This window comes from Macaca thibetana, chromosome 3 (genome assembly GCF_024542745.1).
Source record: "Macaca thibetana thibetana isolate TM-01 chromosome 3, ASM2454274v1, whole genome shotgun sequence".
In the NCBI taxonomy this organism is placed as follows: Eukaryota; Metazoa; Chordata; class Mammalia; order Primates; family Cercopithecidae; genus Macaca; species Macaca thibetana.
The window spans coordinates 175,685,620-175,702,817 of NC_065580.1; the positions used below are offsets into that span (position 1 = coordinate 175,685,620).

The window sequence follows — 17,198 nt, forward strand, 5'->3', positions numbered from 1 at the left end:
TTGATTTTAGATATTCATATGTACTTTCATCGAAAAAGTAAAAGCACTATTCTTTTACAAATAGTTAATATTTAAATATGTAATACAACAATAATAATGTGTTATCATTTTGCCAATACCCATGTGAATAGAAGGAAGCACTCCCAGCTACATACTCAGGTTCTGTTAGTGGTGTGGTTTCATTTGGCTCATTTACTGGGCTCCCATCTTCGTGATTAGTAATTCTTTCATCCTCTGTTCTCATCTCCACTATTGGTTCTTTTGATCCATCTTTCCTAGAAACATAAACAAAAACATCTCACCTGTTTAATGTAAAAAGGGATGCATTATGGAACAAACACAGTTTAAAATCACCAAATTCTACCTTCCTCCAAATAAATCCAACTTGGTTAATTTATGAAAACCACTGAAAAATGCTTTTCTGTTTAAATTTATCTCACCATATATTATTGCTCAGAAAAAAAGGAAGAAATTCCATTCTTTCTGGATATCTTTTTCTCATCAAAATTGTATCAACTATTTTGCAAAACTGATACACATTTTAAATCCTATTGTACACTTTCTATTTGGAAAAAAATGAAAATATTTTATTAATAAAATGTATAGCATCAAGTAGCTTTCTTTCCCCTTACTAGCCAAATGTTAAAATTTCAAACTATTTTAAAACATTTTTAAAATAATAAAAAAGAAACATTTTAAAATTTTAAAACATTTGAAATACTTTGGAAATGTTGCTTGTATTTCAAAATTTAGAAGACGAAATTTGTGTGTGTTGTTTTCTTTTAAATATTTCTATCAATTTGTATGAAAGATCTTAACTGTAAAATGATTATGGACTTCTAACATATTCAAGTTTTTCAAGAAAACAGCTTAAATAAAGTAATCTTTGTAACATACATGCATACCTCTTCATTTATAACTTCATACTCCAATGTCATCTTTATCAAATTTCAAACATATATGACAGTGAATGTAATTTTTCATAATTGATGAAAAATAGAAAACAATACAAAGTTTCATGTCTCATAACTGAACAACAACCAAAAAAAGGATAACAAGGAAGTTATTTAGCGATGACAAGGAGTAAAGTGAGATAGAAGACTTGGGAATGAGGTACTCCTAATAAAGATTTAAATAGGTACAGAAAAAAAAAAGAAAACAACTAAGGAAGGGTTGGGGACTTTAATACGTATTCATTCAACAGTCTTCCTATAAATGTGTACAGTAACACTATTTATAAACTGCCAAAAATTGTAACCAACTTGTCTTCCAATAAATGAATGGATAGTAGGCAATGGATAAATAAGCTGTGGACCATCAGTAAAATTGAAAATTACTCATAATAAAAAATAAATGAGCTATCTACCATGAAAATACATAGAAGAACTTTAAATGTAGTTACCACGGCAATTAAGGCAGTCTGAAATGACTAAATACTTTATAATTCCAACTATATGACATTCTGGAAATGACAAATCCATAATGACAATAATAAAGTCAGTAGTTGCCAGGGACAGGAAGGGTGGCACATTCAGAACATTCAGAGCAGGGAAACTGTTATATTTCTTATCATAATGGTAGATATAGGACATTAAAAGTTGCTCTTAAGAAGCATGTAAACTAGGATTATACACACACAAAAGCAAGCAAACAACAAATCTACAATGATCCAAAGACTGAACAGACTCTACAAATGCTAAGATTTATATAGAAAAAAATACTAAGGATATAAAACACTTTTGATCAGATCACAGTTACATATTGTTGCTCTTATCGGAGTAGGTAGGTACCTCACATACACATGCATCATAATTTGAAGAATGGGTGCTGATAAGAATAGAAGAAAATCTAGAAGTGAACACACTTTTTAGCTCTGAAAATCAGATGTCTGTAAAAGACAGTGATTAAGACACATTTAGCAACATTCTCTGATAACAGCCCTAAGTAAGATCTATAGAGTTAGTAAAGATGGATGAACAGCCCACCACCATTGGATCTTAAGGTTGTTTTGTTTGCTTGTCTCTGTGTTAGTTTTTGTTATTCTTCAATTGATTCTTTTAAAAAATTCTGCATGATAGCAGTGTTTGTGATGACATACAGGATTATACTATTTGTGGAAAAGTGGCTATTGATGATTCTTACCAAGAAAATGATTCATTTTCTTATATTAACAATTGGTATAAATATGTGATGAAATAAAGCATAATGCAGAAAGAAGAGAGAACTAGTGAGTTCTTATTTTAATTGTTTTCCTTACTAAAAATTAATATGCAAACTAATATCTTTAAATTAAAAAGAATGAAATAAATATTACTGAAAGGAAATTAAATATTAACAAGAGAAAATATTTAGTAGGCTTTACAATTCTTATTTTTTTCAGTGATCTTTTTAATTTTAATTTTTCTTACATTAATTTTTTCCAGAGACATTCTACCCAGATATCACATATGAATGAAAATGCATATAGTTATTTTTACACAAATGGTAATATACTAACTGTATGCAATTGAGGCTTTTGAATTAACACTGAGTATTAGCTATAATCTACAAAAGAACATTTAGAGTTGTCTCTTATTTTTTCATGCTGCATACTATGCTGCTGTATGTATGTACCACCATATCTAACACTATGAAATACTACTCATTTATAAAAAGAATGAGGAAGAGATTTATGTGCTGAAATGGAACATTGCAGCTGCATTTCTATGTGATATAAATTTGCTAAAATTTATATACATATATATGTATGTACATAGAAATATCTGTGTGTGTGTGTGTTTATCTAGGATATTATTTCTTTACAAACTATAGACCACATGGAAAATTATTGGGAAGGAAAGAAAAAAAGTATTAATGCTTATGTATGAGGTGGCAAATAGGATCAGTATTGATTAAGGTCTTTGATTTCTATTTTTTACATTTGTTTGATTTTTGAGTGTTTAAATAAAATTATATATAATTTTATTAAATTAAATATAAAATTACATATAGATACCGCTTTTGAAACTAAAATATTTGGTTACTTACAGAAATGCTAATGTATGTTATGTTGTATTAACATATTTCACATTTAAACTGTAAATGTCTAAATGCACTCTGTCCCTGTCAAATGGTATCCAGTCTGTCATAAAAGGTGATATTATTAAATTAAATATAAATTATATATGTTGGTACCGCTTTTGTAACTAAAATATTTAGCTACTTAAAAAACACTAATACTATGTTATGTTTTATTAATATTAACACAGAGAGAGAGACATGGTTTCCACACATTAAAGACAGTAAATGTCCATGCACTCTGCCCCTGTCAGATGTCATCTGGTATATCATGAGAGGTGATATTATTGATTAATTAATAAGCACACCCTGCCAGAATGTAAGGATTTCATGCAATTAATTAATCATGAAAACAGCTTTGAGAATGATTACTTTAGAAAAGGGAAGAAGAGTAAAAGGGTATACTGTGGTTACCTTAAAATACAAATATGGCTGTAAGGTTTTTAAAACATTGATGTGTTCTACGTTTTATTTCAAAATGCATAATTTATAAAAAGTTTAACTCTACTATGTAGAATAACTTACTTGCAAAGAATTTTAACTTGAATGGAAGGATATGCAAAAATAATCCAAATAAAACACATCCCAAAACAAATTTAATACGGAAAATTTCATGTTCTTTATACCCGCATTGGACAGGAGGTATCATCATGTGAGTTAATATTCTCTTTACTTTCTCAGATTTTCTGATTAATTGCTTGTGATTCAAGTTTGGGCCCATGTATACAGCTAAAATTGAGCAGCAGGTATTTGTGTAATATTTCACTCACAATAACCATTGGATACTACTGTCATGATACCTTTGTAAGGGGGAATGAATGAAAAGGAGATTAGGACTGAACATCCAATAAGACCTCATTCATCTATGTTTTTTTGAATCAACCATGATATTTTCATTTTACATATTATGGAAGGCATGAAAATGATTCAAATATGCCAATTAGACAACAGCAAAATTTCACTCATTTTTTATAATCTGTGTGCCATTTGTTTCCCAGGGATTATAATAACTTGCTGAAGTTATTTAACTTCTTTTCTGAAATATTTGAAATTATATAGTTAGATTTTTTATAGATTTTATTCTGTATATTCACTTTTCCCCAACATCCTTGATTCTTCTTGTTTCTTCCTTATTATTTAGATTAGTGTAATTCAGTATAATAGCCAGTCTTTTGAGGTGGTAAATGTGTGGCTGTGATGGAGTAATGATAAATATTTCTAGACACACACGTGTATATGTCTACTAGAAGGTAAATCTTGTTTATTAATGTTTTTCTTTTTCTTCTTGTCTTTCCACTTTCCTATGTACATGTATTCATTATTACAAACTATTAATCATATACATTGTAATTTTTTAACATCAGGAAAAGAATCTGCTATGATGCCAAGCAATTATAAACTTCAAGGAATAATTTTTGAATTCCATTTGTGTAGACTTTATTTAGACCACTTTTAATTTCATAGCAAAATTGAGAGGGAGATACAGAGATTTCCCATGTATCCCCTGCTCTCACACATGCATAGCCTCCCCAATTAGCAACATCTCCCACCAGAGTGGTGCACTTGTTACAATCAATGAACCTACATTGACACATCATTACCCCATATTTATACTTCATATTAAGGTTCACTCTTGGGGTTGTACATTCTATGTGTTTGAAAATGTTTATAATGACATTTTCCCACAATTATTTTATCAACCACTGATCTTTTCAGTGTCTTTTGTTTTTCTCAAAGCAAAACTATATTTGTCATATAGTTGGAATTATAAAGTAGGTAGTCTTTTAAAATTGGCTTATTTCACTTAGTAATAATCATCTAAGTTTCCTCCATGTTTCTTCATGGCTTGCTATCTTTTTCCTTTTTAGTGCTGAATAATGTCGCATCATTGGGATCTACCACAGTTTATTCATTCATCTACTGAAGGATGTCTTAATTGCTTCCAAGTTTTGACAATTACAAAACAAGCTTCTGAAAACATCAGTGTTCAGGTTTTGGTGTAGACAGACACTTTCAACTTCTTTGAGTACATATTAAGGAGCTCAAATAACAAATTTTTAAGGTAAAAGTATATTTATTTTCTTGAGAAGCTGCTAAATTGTCTTCCAAAGTGATTGTATCACTGCATTTCCATCAGCAATGAATGAGATGTACTGTTGCTTCACATCTAGCATTTGGTGTTGTCAGTGTTCTAGATGCTGACCATTTCAACAGGCTTGCAGTGGTACAGTAGCTCATTTTAATTTTCATTTCCCTGGTTCATAGGATTTGAAATATCTTTTCATAGGCTTATTTAGTATTTGTATATCTTCTTTAATTAGGTGTGCATTAAATATTTTGGCCCACTTTCTAATTGGGCTCTTCTTTTTATTATATAGAGTTTAAGAATTATTTGTATATTTCATATAATAGTCTTTTGTCAGTTACGTTTTTTGCAAATATTTCCCCCCATTCTGTGATTTGTCTTTTCATTCACTTAACAGTGTCTTTTGCAGAGCATAAATTTTTAATTTGATAGAAGTCCAGCTTATCATGAGGTCAGGAGTTTGAGACTATCCTGGCTAACATGGTGAAACCCCATCTCCACTAAAAATACAAAAAATGAGCAAGGCATGGTGACACACACCTGTAATTCCAGCTACTCAGGAGGCTGAGGCAGGAGAATCACTTGAACCCAGGAGGTGGAGGTTGCAGTGAGCCGAGATCAGGCCACTGCACTCCAGCCTGGACAACAGAGCAAGACTCCGTCTCAAAAAACAAACAAACAAACAAAAACAAAGAACAAACAAAAACAAAGAACAAACAAACAAAAACACCTTTCTTTCATGGATTGCACTTTTGGTGTTGAATCCAAAAATTCACTACCAAAACCAAGGTCATCTAGATTATCTGCCATGTTTTCTTCTAGCAGTTTTACAATTTTTTGATTTACATATAGGTCGATATTACATTTTGAGTTAATTTTTATGAAGTGCATAATGTCTGTGACTAGATATATATTTTTTTCTTATGGATTACAGTTGTTCCAGTACCATTTGTTGAAAATATCATCTTTTCACCATAGTACTGCCTTAACTATGTATGACATGTCAGTTCACTTGAGTATATTTATGTGAGTCTATTTCTGGGGTTTTTATTTGGTTCCATTAATTTATTTGTTTATTCTTTGGCCAACATCACATTGTCTTGTTTACTGTAGCTTATAGTAAGTGTTAAAGTTAGATAGTGTCAGTCCTACAAATTTATACTTTCAATATTACTTTGGTTATTGTGGGTCTTTTGCCTCTCTACATAATAAACTTTAGAATCATTTGTCAATATTCACATAGTAACTTGTGATTTTTTGGGGATTACATTTACTCTACAGATCAAGTTGGGAAGAGCTGACATCTTGTCCATATTGAGTCTTTCTATCCATGAACGTGAAATAACTCTCCATTTATTTTATTCTTTTATTTTCTATCATCAGTTACATAGTTTTCTTTATATAGATCTTGTACATATTTTATTAGATATATGCCTGAGTATTTAATTTTGTGGGGTGCTAATGAAAAGAATAATTTTGTTTTTAACTTCAAATTTCACTTGTTTATTGCTGGTATATTTTTGATTTTTGCATATTAATTGATTTTTGCATATTAATCTTTTATCCTGCAACCTTGCTATTATCATTGATTATACCCAGGTGTTTTTTCAGACTTTTTTCATAGACTATCATGTCATCTGCAGACAAAGAGAGTTTTATTTCTTCCTTCCCAATGAATATGCCTTTTATTTCCTTTCCTTGTCTTATTGCTTTAGCTAGTTCTTCCAGTACAATGTTGAAAAGAATTAGTGAGAGAGGATATTCTTGAGTTATTCCTAATCTTAGTGGGGACAGCTTCTAGTTACTCACTAAGATGTAAAGAATGATGTAAGTTGTAGCTTTTTAGATATCCTTTATTAAGTTAAGGAAGGTCCACCCCTTGTTCTTACTGAAAACCTTTATTATGAATGGGTATCAAATTTTGTGAAATAATTTTATGCATATATTAATATGATTTTATGATTATTTTTCTTTATTATCTTGATGTGTTGGATTTACATTGATTTTTTAATGTTGAATCAGACTTGCATACCTGTGATAAATCCCACATGGGTGTGATATATAGTTTATTTATAAATTGTTGGATTTGACTTGCTAATGTTTTGTAAATGGTGTTTTCATTTATGTTTAGAAATATATTGGCCTGTAGTTTTCTTGTCATCTCTCTGTCTGTTTTTAGCATTTCAGTAATGCTGGCTTCAGAGAATGAGAAAGTAATCTCTCTATTTCTATATTTTGAAATAGAATGTAGATAATTGATATAATTTAATGCTTAAACGTTTGGTAGAATTCACCACTGAACCTGTCCGGACTTGGTGCTTTCTGTCTGGGGAGACTACTAATTATTAATTCAATTTGTCTTATGGATATAAAGGTCTGTTCAGATTATTTCTGCCTTTGTGACATTTAGCTGATTGTGTCTTTCAATGAATTTCTCTATTTCACTTTGGTTATCAAATTATTGGCATAAAGTTGCTCATGGCATTACTTTATTATCCTTTGAATGACAATGCTGTCTATCGTAATTATTCCTTCTTTATTTCTGATATTATTGTGTTTTTCTCTCTCTCTCTCTCTCTCTCTCTGTCTTCTTTTATTTTTCCAAATTAGCTTAGGTATAGACTTAGCAATTTTGTTAATCTTTTAAAAGAACCAGCTTTCAGTTTTAATTTTCTCTATTGATTTTGCTTTGAAATTTATTAACTTCTTCTGCAATGTTTATTATTTGTTTTCTTCTGCTTACTTTGAACTTAATCTGCTCTTCTTTTCCCAGTGTCCTGAGGTAGAAATCTAGATAATTCACTTTAAGTCTTTCTTATATTCTAATATATGTATTCAAGGAAATTGCCCTCTAAACATTGCTTTCACTTCATCCCCAAAATTTTGATTTGCTGTGTTTTCATTTTCATTTAGTTTAGAATATTTAAAAATTTCTTTTGAGATAGTTTTCTTGGACCTGTGTGTTACTTAAATGTACATGGTTTAATCTTCAAGCATTTGGAATATTTTCTGGCTTGCTTTTATTGATTTGTAGTATAATTCCATTGTGGTATGAGAGCAGACATTGTATGATTCCTATTTATAAAATGCTTTAAAGTGTGTCATGTGACCTAGGGTGTGATCTACCTTGGTGCATATCCTAGGCAAGCTTGAGAAGTGTATGTATTCCGCTGTTACTAGATGAAGTAGTCCACTGATGACATATATAGTTGATTGATGTTTGATTAAGCAATGTCCTTACTGATTTTATTTTTTTCTCCTTTTTTTCTTAAAATTGTCCCATTTTTTTGTACTTTTTTCTTCTTATCTTTGTATTCCACCCCCCCGGCCTTTTTTTCTTTGAGATGGAGTTTCGCTCTTATTGCCCAGGCTGGAGTGCAATGGTGCAATCTCAGTTCACAGCAACCTCTGCCTCCTGGATTCATGTATTCAATGTTAAAGTCTCCAGCTATAAAAGTGGATACCTGTATTTCTCATTAAGTTGTATTAATTTTTGCCTCTCATACTTTTATGCTTCGTTGTTAAACATATACATGTTAAAGATCGCTATATTTTCCTTAAGAAATGACCCATTATGATTAGGTAATACCCGTTTAGAAACCTGATAACTTTCCTTGCTGTGAAGTCGACTGTATCTGGAATCAATATTTCCACTCCTGCTTTCATTTGATTTGTGTTAGCATAGTATGTCTTTTTCTATCTATTTATCTTTAATTTGCTTGTGTCATTATACTTATTGTGTGTTTTTTTTGTGCATGTGAACAATATCCGGTTGGGTCTTGTTTTGTTTTATTTTTTTTAATCTACTCTGACAGTCTCTGCCTTGCAATTGATCTATTTAGATAATTATAATTTTAAGGTAATTATTGATACAATGGATTCATATCTAGTATATTTGTAACTATTTGTTGCCCTTATTCTTTATTTCAGTTTTTGTCTTTCACTGTTTTTCTGTCTTTGGCGATTTCAATTGAGCATTTTATGTGATTTAATTTTCTTTCCTCAGCATATCAGTTATACTTTTTTTAACTTGTTTATTTGTTGTTCAAGAATTTTCAATATACATTTACAATGAACTGAATGAAGTCAATTTTCAAGTAACACTGTACTGCTTCATGGGTAAAAGGAGTTCCTCATGGTAAGTTATTTCTAAGTCTTTCCTCTCATCCCTTATATCATTGTTATCATTCATTTATCCTATACACAGTATATATACATAATATAATAAAATACATTGTTTCCATTATTTTCAATAATCTTATGAATAAGAATAAGAAAAGTAAACGTTTTTAATTTACCTTCACTTAGTCTTTCTCTGATGCACTTCCTTTCTTTAAACATATATTAGGGAAAGGACAGCCTCTTCAATAAACTGTGCTGGGCAAACTTGATAGATATCCATATGCAAAAGCATGAAACCAGACCCCTATCTCTCACCATATACAAAGATCAAATCAAAATTGATTAAAGACTCAAGCCTAAGATCTGAACCCGTGAAACTACTAGATGAAAAAGTTGGGGAAATTTTTCAGGACATTGGTCTGGGCAAATATTTATTGGGTAAGACCTAAAGAGCACAGGCAACCAAAACAAAAAATGGACAGATGGGATCACATCAAGCTTAAAAGGTTTTGAACAGCAATGGAAACAATCAGTAAAGTGAAGAGACAGCTTACAGAATAGAAGAAAATATTTGCAAACTATTCAATTAACAAGGAATTAATAACCAGGATATATTAAGGAAGTCAATTCAATAGCAAAACAACAACAAGAAATAACAACAGCAGCAAAACATAAAACAAACAAGTCCAATTGAAAAATGATCAAATGATTTGGAGATCTGAGTTTCTAGTTTAAAGTATTTTTCTACTCTGAAGAACTTGTTCAGGGCCAGGCACAGTGGCTCACACCTGAAATCCCAGCACTTTGGGAGACCGAGGTGGGTGGAGGTCAGGAGTTTGAGACCAGTCTGGCCAACGTGGCGAAACCCAGCCTCTACTAAAAATACAAAAATTAGCCGGGCATGGTATCGCATGCCTGCAATCCCAGCTCCTCAGGAGTCTGAGGCGGGAGAATTGCTTGAATCTCGGAAGGGAAAGGTGGCAGTGAGCCGAGATCACACCACTGCATTCCAGACCAGGCAACAGAGTAAAATTCTGTCTCAAAAAAAAAAAAAAAAAGAACTTGTTCAAACATTTCTTGCAAGTCATATCCATTGGCAAAAAATGCCCTCTACTTTTGTTTGTCTGAGAAAGGATATTCTTTCTGCTGCACACGTGAAGGATAATTTCGCATTTCACAGAGTCAGAATTCTAAACTACTGGGGTTTTCTCTCTCAACACTAAAAATACTTCATTCTCTTCTTGTTTGTATGACTTCTGCAGAAAAATCAGATGTAAAACTTATTTTTCCTCCATCAGTAAGGGTGTTTTTACCTCTGGCTCTGTTGCTCCTTTCAGTATTCTATATAGATAAGGAATATATATAAATATATTATTCATTCATATATAGTCACATTATATAAATATAGTATCCATTCATATATATTCATATTCATAAATATAGTATTCATTCATATATTCATAGTCATATATAAATGTAGTATTCATTCATATATATTCATATTCATATATATAGTATTCATTCATATATATTCATATATAAATATTCATATATATTCTTATTCATATATAGATATTAGTATATAAAATATATAAATACACTTCATTTTTATATGTGAATATGAATAATATAGTTATATCTATACTTATATATGGATATATATATGTTAATTTTCTGCAGTTTGAATATGATGTATATATGTGGGCTTTTTCTTTACATGTTTGAATTTACACATTTGAATTTCCTGGATCTATGATATGGTGCCTGACATTAATTTAGTGAAATTCTGTCATTATTGCTTCAAATATTTCTTCTGTTTATTTCTCCCTGTCTTCGTTTTTTAATATTACCAATATGCATATATTATGGCTTCTGTATTTACTCCATGGTTCTTGGATATTATGTTCTGGTTCTTTTGTTTGTTTATTTGTTTGTTTGAGTCTTTTTTTTTCTTATTTCCTTTTTGCCTTTCCATTTTGGCACTTTCTGCTGAGATATCTTCAAGCTCAGAGATTCTTTCTTCAGCTCTTTCTATTCTAATAAGTCTATCAAAGACATTTCTCTTTTCTAGAATCTTCATCTCTGTGCTTGCATACATTGCACATCTGTTATTGCTTATTGTCTACCTTGTCTGTTAGAGTTCTTAGCATGTTAATCATCGATATTTTAAATTCCTAGTCTGATAATTCCAACATCGCCATCATATCTAAATCTGGTCGAATGCTGCCTGTCCCTTCAAACTGTGTTTTTTGCTGTTTAGTACTCCTTGTAATTTTTTTCCTGACGGCTGGACATAACTGAGTAGGCGTAAATGTTATCAATAGTCCCTTAGTAATATGGAGGTAATGTGTGGGGCAGAAGAAGAGTCTATCATCCCACGATTAGGTCTCAGTCCTTTAGTGAGTCCGTGATTCTGGCTGTAAACTTCACAAGCATTTCTCAGATCCTCCCACAACCTTGGTGGGACAGAATGACCAGAGTGGGCTGGAGCTGGGGATCTCCAGGGGGAAACCTAGAGCTGGGTGCTGTTGGTTATTTCCATTGTCCAGGTCAGTTAGGCGTTGTTAAAAACTCCACGTTAGGCTCTGGTTAAACAGTTTCTCCTGAGAGTAGACTTTGTTAAGAACAGAATGCTCTGCTATATTTTAATGCGTTACTTTCCCCTTCCTTTTCCAGAAACACAAGGAGCTATTTCTCCAATATTCATTGTAGGAACTTGGTTAAGCTCATGAAGGTAAAATCTTCAGAAGCACAGGACCTCCTATGACTAAGTTGTCCTGGAGTTTTCAACTCACAGACTTGTCCACATCGAGCCTCAACCAATTCATCAATAACGTTTTACATTTTTTTCCTCTTCCAGAACTGGTTCTCATAGACGTTTCTGCTGATAGGTTTCTGCTCTGATAAGTTGTGATCTTCTGTATCTGCCTCTCTGTCTGTTAAATTTTCAGGACGGCAGTTTGCAGTAACACCACATTTTTCTTTTGAATCTAAGAAGAATTGTTGATTTCAGTTTGTTTAGCTTTCAGTTTGTTAGGAGAGAGTGGCAACTTTTAATCTCCTTGCATGCTGGGCTGAAAACCGGGAGTATTGTTTTGTTTTGTTTTGTTTTTCAGTGTTATTCAGAAAATACAATTGATATTTCATATATATTTCTTCAGTTTTTGTATCAAATCCTACTTTTTCTTATAACAAAGCCTTTTATGCAATCCATTCCCTCTGCCTGAAGAACCATTTTCCACACACCCCACCACATACACATTTCAGCTAGTTAATTCCTACTCTTCCTTATGCTTTAGTTCTTTCACAAGTTGCTTAGATAAATATGAGTAGGTAAATTATTTATTTTTACATAACATTTATAAAAAATTATTTATCATTTGATTTTTTTAAAATTAAAATGTGTTTCCTGCCAGAATGAAAGTTTCCTGACAGAAAGGAATGAGTCTCCTTTTTCACAAGTTGTAGTCACAGAAGTTAGAATTGTCTCTTGTTATATAGATGTCCAATAAATATTTTTAATATTAATGCTTAGCAAACTATGCTTGAGTAAATAACAGTAAAAATATAATTTGTTAAAAATGTATTGTTAGTCATTCTGATAAGAAAACTTTGAGAATGGAAGATACGTAGTAATTTAAATTAAGAAGAACCAAATTAAAATTAAAATAGAACTTTACATGAATACTATCCTCTAGGACATTGATCTTAATTTATTTTTTCTCTGCTGTGAGATGCTCTTAAAACAAAAATGCTCTAGGTGTAATTAATGTGGTTTTAGTAAATTGTCATAGTCATAAGTTTTGAAAATATGAAAGAGCTAGTCTCAGAATGCTTGGGATCATGTTTAGAAGCTAGTATAAATCCGAACAGTCAAATCAATTATATCCTACTTCTCATTAAGATTTTATATCTTTTTCCAACTTGAACACTACATTTTTTAAGAGTTGAAAGCTGTTTTCCCAAGGCAGAAGAAATTTATATAAAAATTGTGTGATCAATAATATGTGTGGAATTAACCACATATTTTCATTTACCCAGTTCCTTAAGGTTAATTAAACTCAGCAGGACTTAAAAACAGAGGTGTTGGTGGACAAATTAACAAATAGTAGGGTTATATAAAAATAAACAGCACAACTGCATACATCTGGCTGTTTGCACAGTCAAACAAAGGCATGAAGGTACATTTTGATTTCTCTCTTTCCCTAACCCAAATATGACATCAATCAGGTAGTTGACACTACCTCAACTATGTCTGTAATATACCCACTCTTATGTAAGTGTAATACCACCGCCTTGGGCCAAAAACAAAACAAAACAAACAAACAAAAACAACATTTTTCATCTGGATTACTTCAAGCTCCTCTTACCTGGTCTCCCTGATTTTAAATCATTCCCCTAAATCTACCAGGCCCAATAACACATTCCTCATACAATAGCAAAAGTCATATTCTTAAAACTCTTCTAGTAGTTTTCTATTTCAAATAAAATTCAGACCCTTTTCTTTGACGCAAGAAGATGGAATAATAATTTGGCCCCTAGATAATTTCCCAATCTGATATTTATACCAGTTTCTCTTTCTTTGACTCTCACCACTAAGCTTCATTTGTCCTTGAACATAGCAAGCTTATTCCCATGTTAGAATCTTTACATTAATTGTTTTACATCTGCCTAGCATGTTCTGTACCTTGATTGTTATATTACTGACTCCTTATTACCCAACCTTAGGCTTAATGTCACCTCCCTGAGAGGTGTTTATGACACAGTATCAAATAACAACTTAACATCCTGCCTTTCATTTGTTTACTGCTTATCACTACTGGACATTTCATTTTTAGTTAACATTTATGAACTTCCATCTTCCACAACAACTTGAAATCCATGTGAACAAAATTATTGTTTGCTTTGCTTACTAATTTGTTCTCAAGTTCTATAAAAGTGCTTATAACCTGGCATTTATTCCATAAATATTTGCTCAGTGGATGAGCAAAAGAGAAGACTTACAAAATTTAATTTATATCTCTATCTCCACCTTTATATATAACATATATATAGTATATGTAATGATGTTACTATATGTAATATTTATTCAATGTGTTTTATCATGTGCCTCTATTTAAATAAAACTAAAACTAACTTTTGTGATCTGTTTATTTAGGAAGATAATGTAAAAATACAGACAATTATTGGTAAGCATAAAAGGTACTGATGAAGAAAGCAAAAGATATTGGAAATGAATTGATTCCACTGTATTTACCATGTCTCTTATTTGTATCTTGTTTAGTGTGCAGTAGAGGCTAATTTATGTTAGTTCTTTAGTTTATTCCGTCTCTAATAAATATGCAGTTTGCATTTTGTTTGAGAACAATTGAATCTAATTTTTGAACTGAAATATACTAATTACCATCTCATGAAGTAAAAATATCCCTTACAGAATATATATAACAAATGGTCACAAACAATTTAGTAAAATAGAAATAGGCTTGGTGATGTAAAAACAAAAAATGTAGCTATGAAGAATTGATTCTCCTGTATTTCTAACCCTGATGCATAATTATTATTAAATGTCAGGTATTATAAGGGTAATTTTACATATATTGCATGTATTTTACATATATTGAATATATATACAGAATATATATATAACTGAATATATATAACAAATATATATGTAACAATACAGAATGTATATAACAAATGGTCATAGACAAACAATTTAGTAAAATTGAAACAGGCTTGGTGATGTAAAAAAAAAATGTAGCTATGAAGAATTGATTCTCCTGTATTTCTAACCCTGATGCATAATTATTATTAAATGCCAGGCATTGTAAGGGTAATTTTACATATATTGCATTTGCTTATGTCACACAACATGTGGAGCAGAAATGCAAATGAGAATTTATGGGTAAAGAAACTAACGTTCACAGAAGTCAGAATGACTTGTCTAAGGGTACTGGGATTCAAGCTTGTCTATTTTTCCACTGGTTCTTGGAGTCTTTTCACAGCTACTTAAAAATAGGCTGAAAATGGTACTCCCTTACAATGTGATAGTTTTATTTTATTTTATTTTTATTTTTTCTTGGGATGGAGTCTCACTATATAGCCCAGGCTGGAGTGCAGTGGCGCCATCTTGTTTCACTGCAGTGCTGACTGGCAGGTTCAAGCGATTCTCCCGTCTCAGTCTCTAGCAGCTGGAATTACAGGCATGCGCCATCACATCATGCTAATTTTTGTAGTTTTAGTAAAGACAGGGTTTAGCTACGTAAGCCAGGCTGGTCTTGAACTCCTGACCTCAGGTGATCCACCCACCTCGGCCTCCCAAAGTGCTGGGATTACAAGCGTGAGCCACCGCGCCTGGCCATGTAAAAGTTTTAAGTCAGTACTTAGTGAGGGAAAACTGATCAGACTCGAGTTAGGTTTTAAAAACAATATGTCACAAGAACACAGAGCTTTCTAACCCTCTAGTTCCTTGCAGACTATCTACAGAATAGAAGGAAGAAACTAGTGTCTTCTTATATGTGACAGAAAAAGACCATTTTGTGCAATGTTAATGTTAATATGAACAAATGCCAGTGACCAAGGAGCTTATACTTTGTTCAGAATGGCTTATTTAAAACAACGCTAAGAAATTAATCCAAAAATATGTAATAAAGGATATAAGAATATGACAAATGGAATGAAACAGGAGTACACAGATGAAACAGGGTTTTAGCCAAGTTAATGAAATAGAAAATCTTTATTGAGCTAGAAGCATTTGAAATGGAATTGAAGTGGAACTGGAAATATACTTATTCCATTGACAGACATGGGGACCACAGAAACAGAAAATAATTTGGGAGTCATCATTCTAAGTTAGATTTCAGTCATTTTGAATTACTACCATTTTGTTTAGAAATAGACACACACAGGCATCCTGATGCCCAGGAGAATGATAAGGACCAGACATAGATATTTATTTGGTATTCATACATGTAGAGGTGATATTTGGAGTTATGGGATAAATTATACATAAAGAAAGAGAGCTGAGGAGGAAACACAGAGAATTAAGATGATACAGAGTCTTGGAAGGGCATGGTAGAATGTCATTAAGGGAACATGTAAACAATATCACATTATCCAAGATGGTTTGAGAATTTGAAAACTAAAGTAAGACATGAGATTTGATCAACATAAAATCTCTCAACTGAAAAGAGCAGCTTTAGTGAAGCATAAGCCAAAAATAGAAGAGATTGAGCAATGAGGAAGGAAGTTGAAAGTGGAAAAAAAAATACAGATGGTTGACTGTTCTAGATTTTCTCAATAGAAAGAGCCAGATTTGAAAAAAGAGAAAAAACACCAGTATACAAAATAAAATATGACATTACAGGAACATTTAAAAGTGAAGTTTCTTGAAATTTAGGTACATAGAAGTTCAGGAGAATTTTAGTATTTAAAAAATAGATTAAAAGCCTTTGTTTTTTAATTTTGAAAAATAAATCTCAGTTGGCATATGGGGTTTCATTATAAGAAAAGTAATGATTACGTCTGCCTTAGAATTTAAAAAAAAACTTTTATAATTAGATTATTAAAATATTTGCCAAACTAATAATTATTCACCAAACTAATTTTTAGTTTATATTTTAAATAAAATATATTACTTGCCAAACTAATTTTTATCTCATTGGTCTCCCCATTTGTTAGCATTGATGTTATGAAATGCTTGTGCAAGGTTTTGTTCTTATTTCTCAGAGATTGTAAACCTTACTCTCCTTTTCTGAGTAATCCAAACTTTTCTGTAGGAAGTCAGACACTAAAGAGTACAAACTGTAGATGTGGTTCTTTGGGGAGTAATTGCAAGGGTAGGATGCCTTTTATTCCTTTTGTTTTCTAAAATTGTGTTTTGGTCATTTCTACATCCATTCTATATGTGGACACACAGTATGCTTCTGGCTCC

The 17,198-nt window shown here is 31.6% G+C and overlaps 2 protein-coding genes across 4 annotated transcripts in view; one reads left to right on the top strand and one right to left on the bottom strand.

The window, feature by feature from the left end:
• Positions 1–17,198, top strand: part of LOC126949611 (ATP synthase subunit f, mitochondrial-like) — a 739,455-nt gene that overhangs the window by 108,357 nt on the left and 613,900 nt on the right. The window lies entirely within an intron of this gene.
• Positions 1–17,198, bottom strand: part of NCAM2 (neural cell adhesion molecule 2) — a 566,845-nt gene that overhangs the window by 6,789 nt on the left and 542,858 nt on the right. For all 3 annotated transcript variants that reach the window (XM_050782162.1, XM_050782165.1, XM_050782164.1), the window contains exon 17: positions 156–275. In XM_050782162.1, the coding sequence (XP_050638119.1) occupies positions 156–275 (120 nt within the window). The remainder of the gene's footprint in view (positions 1–155; positions 276–17,198) is intronic.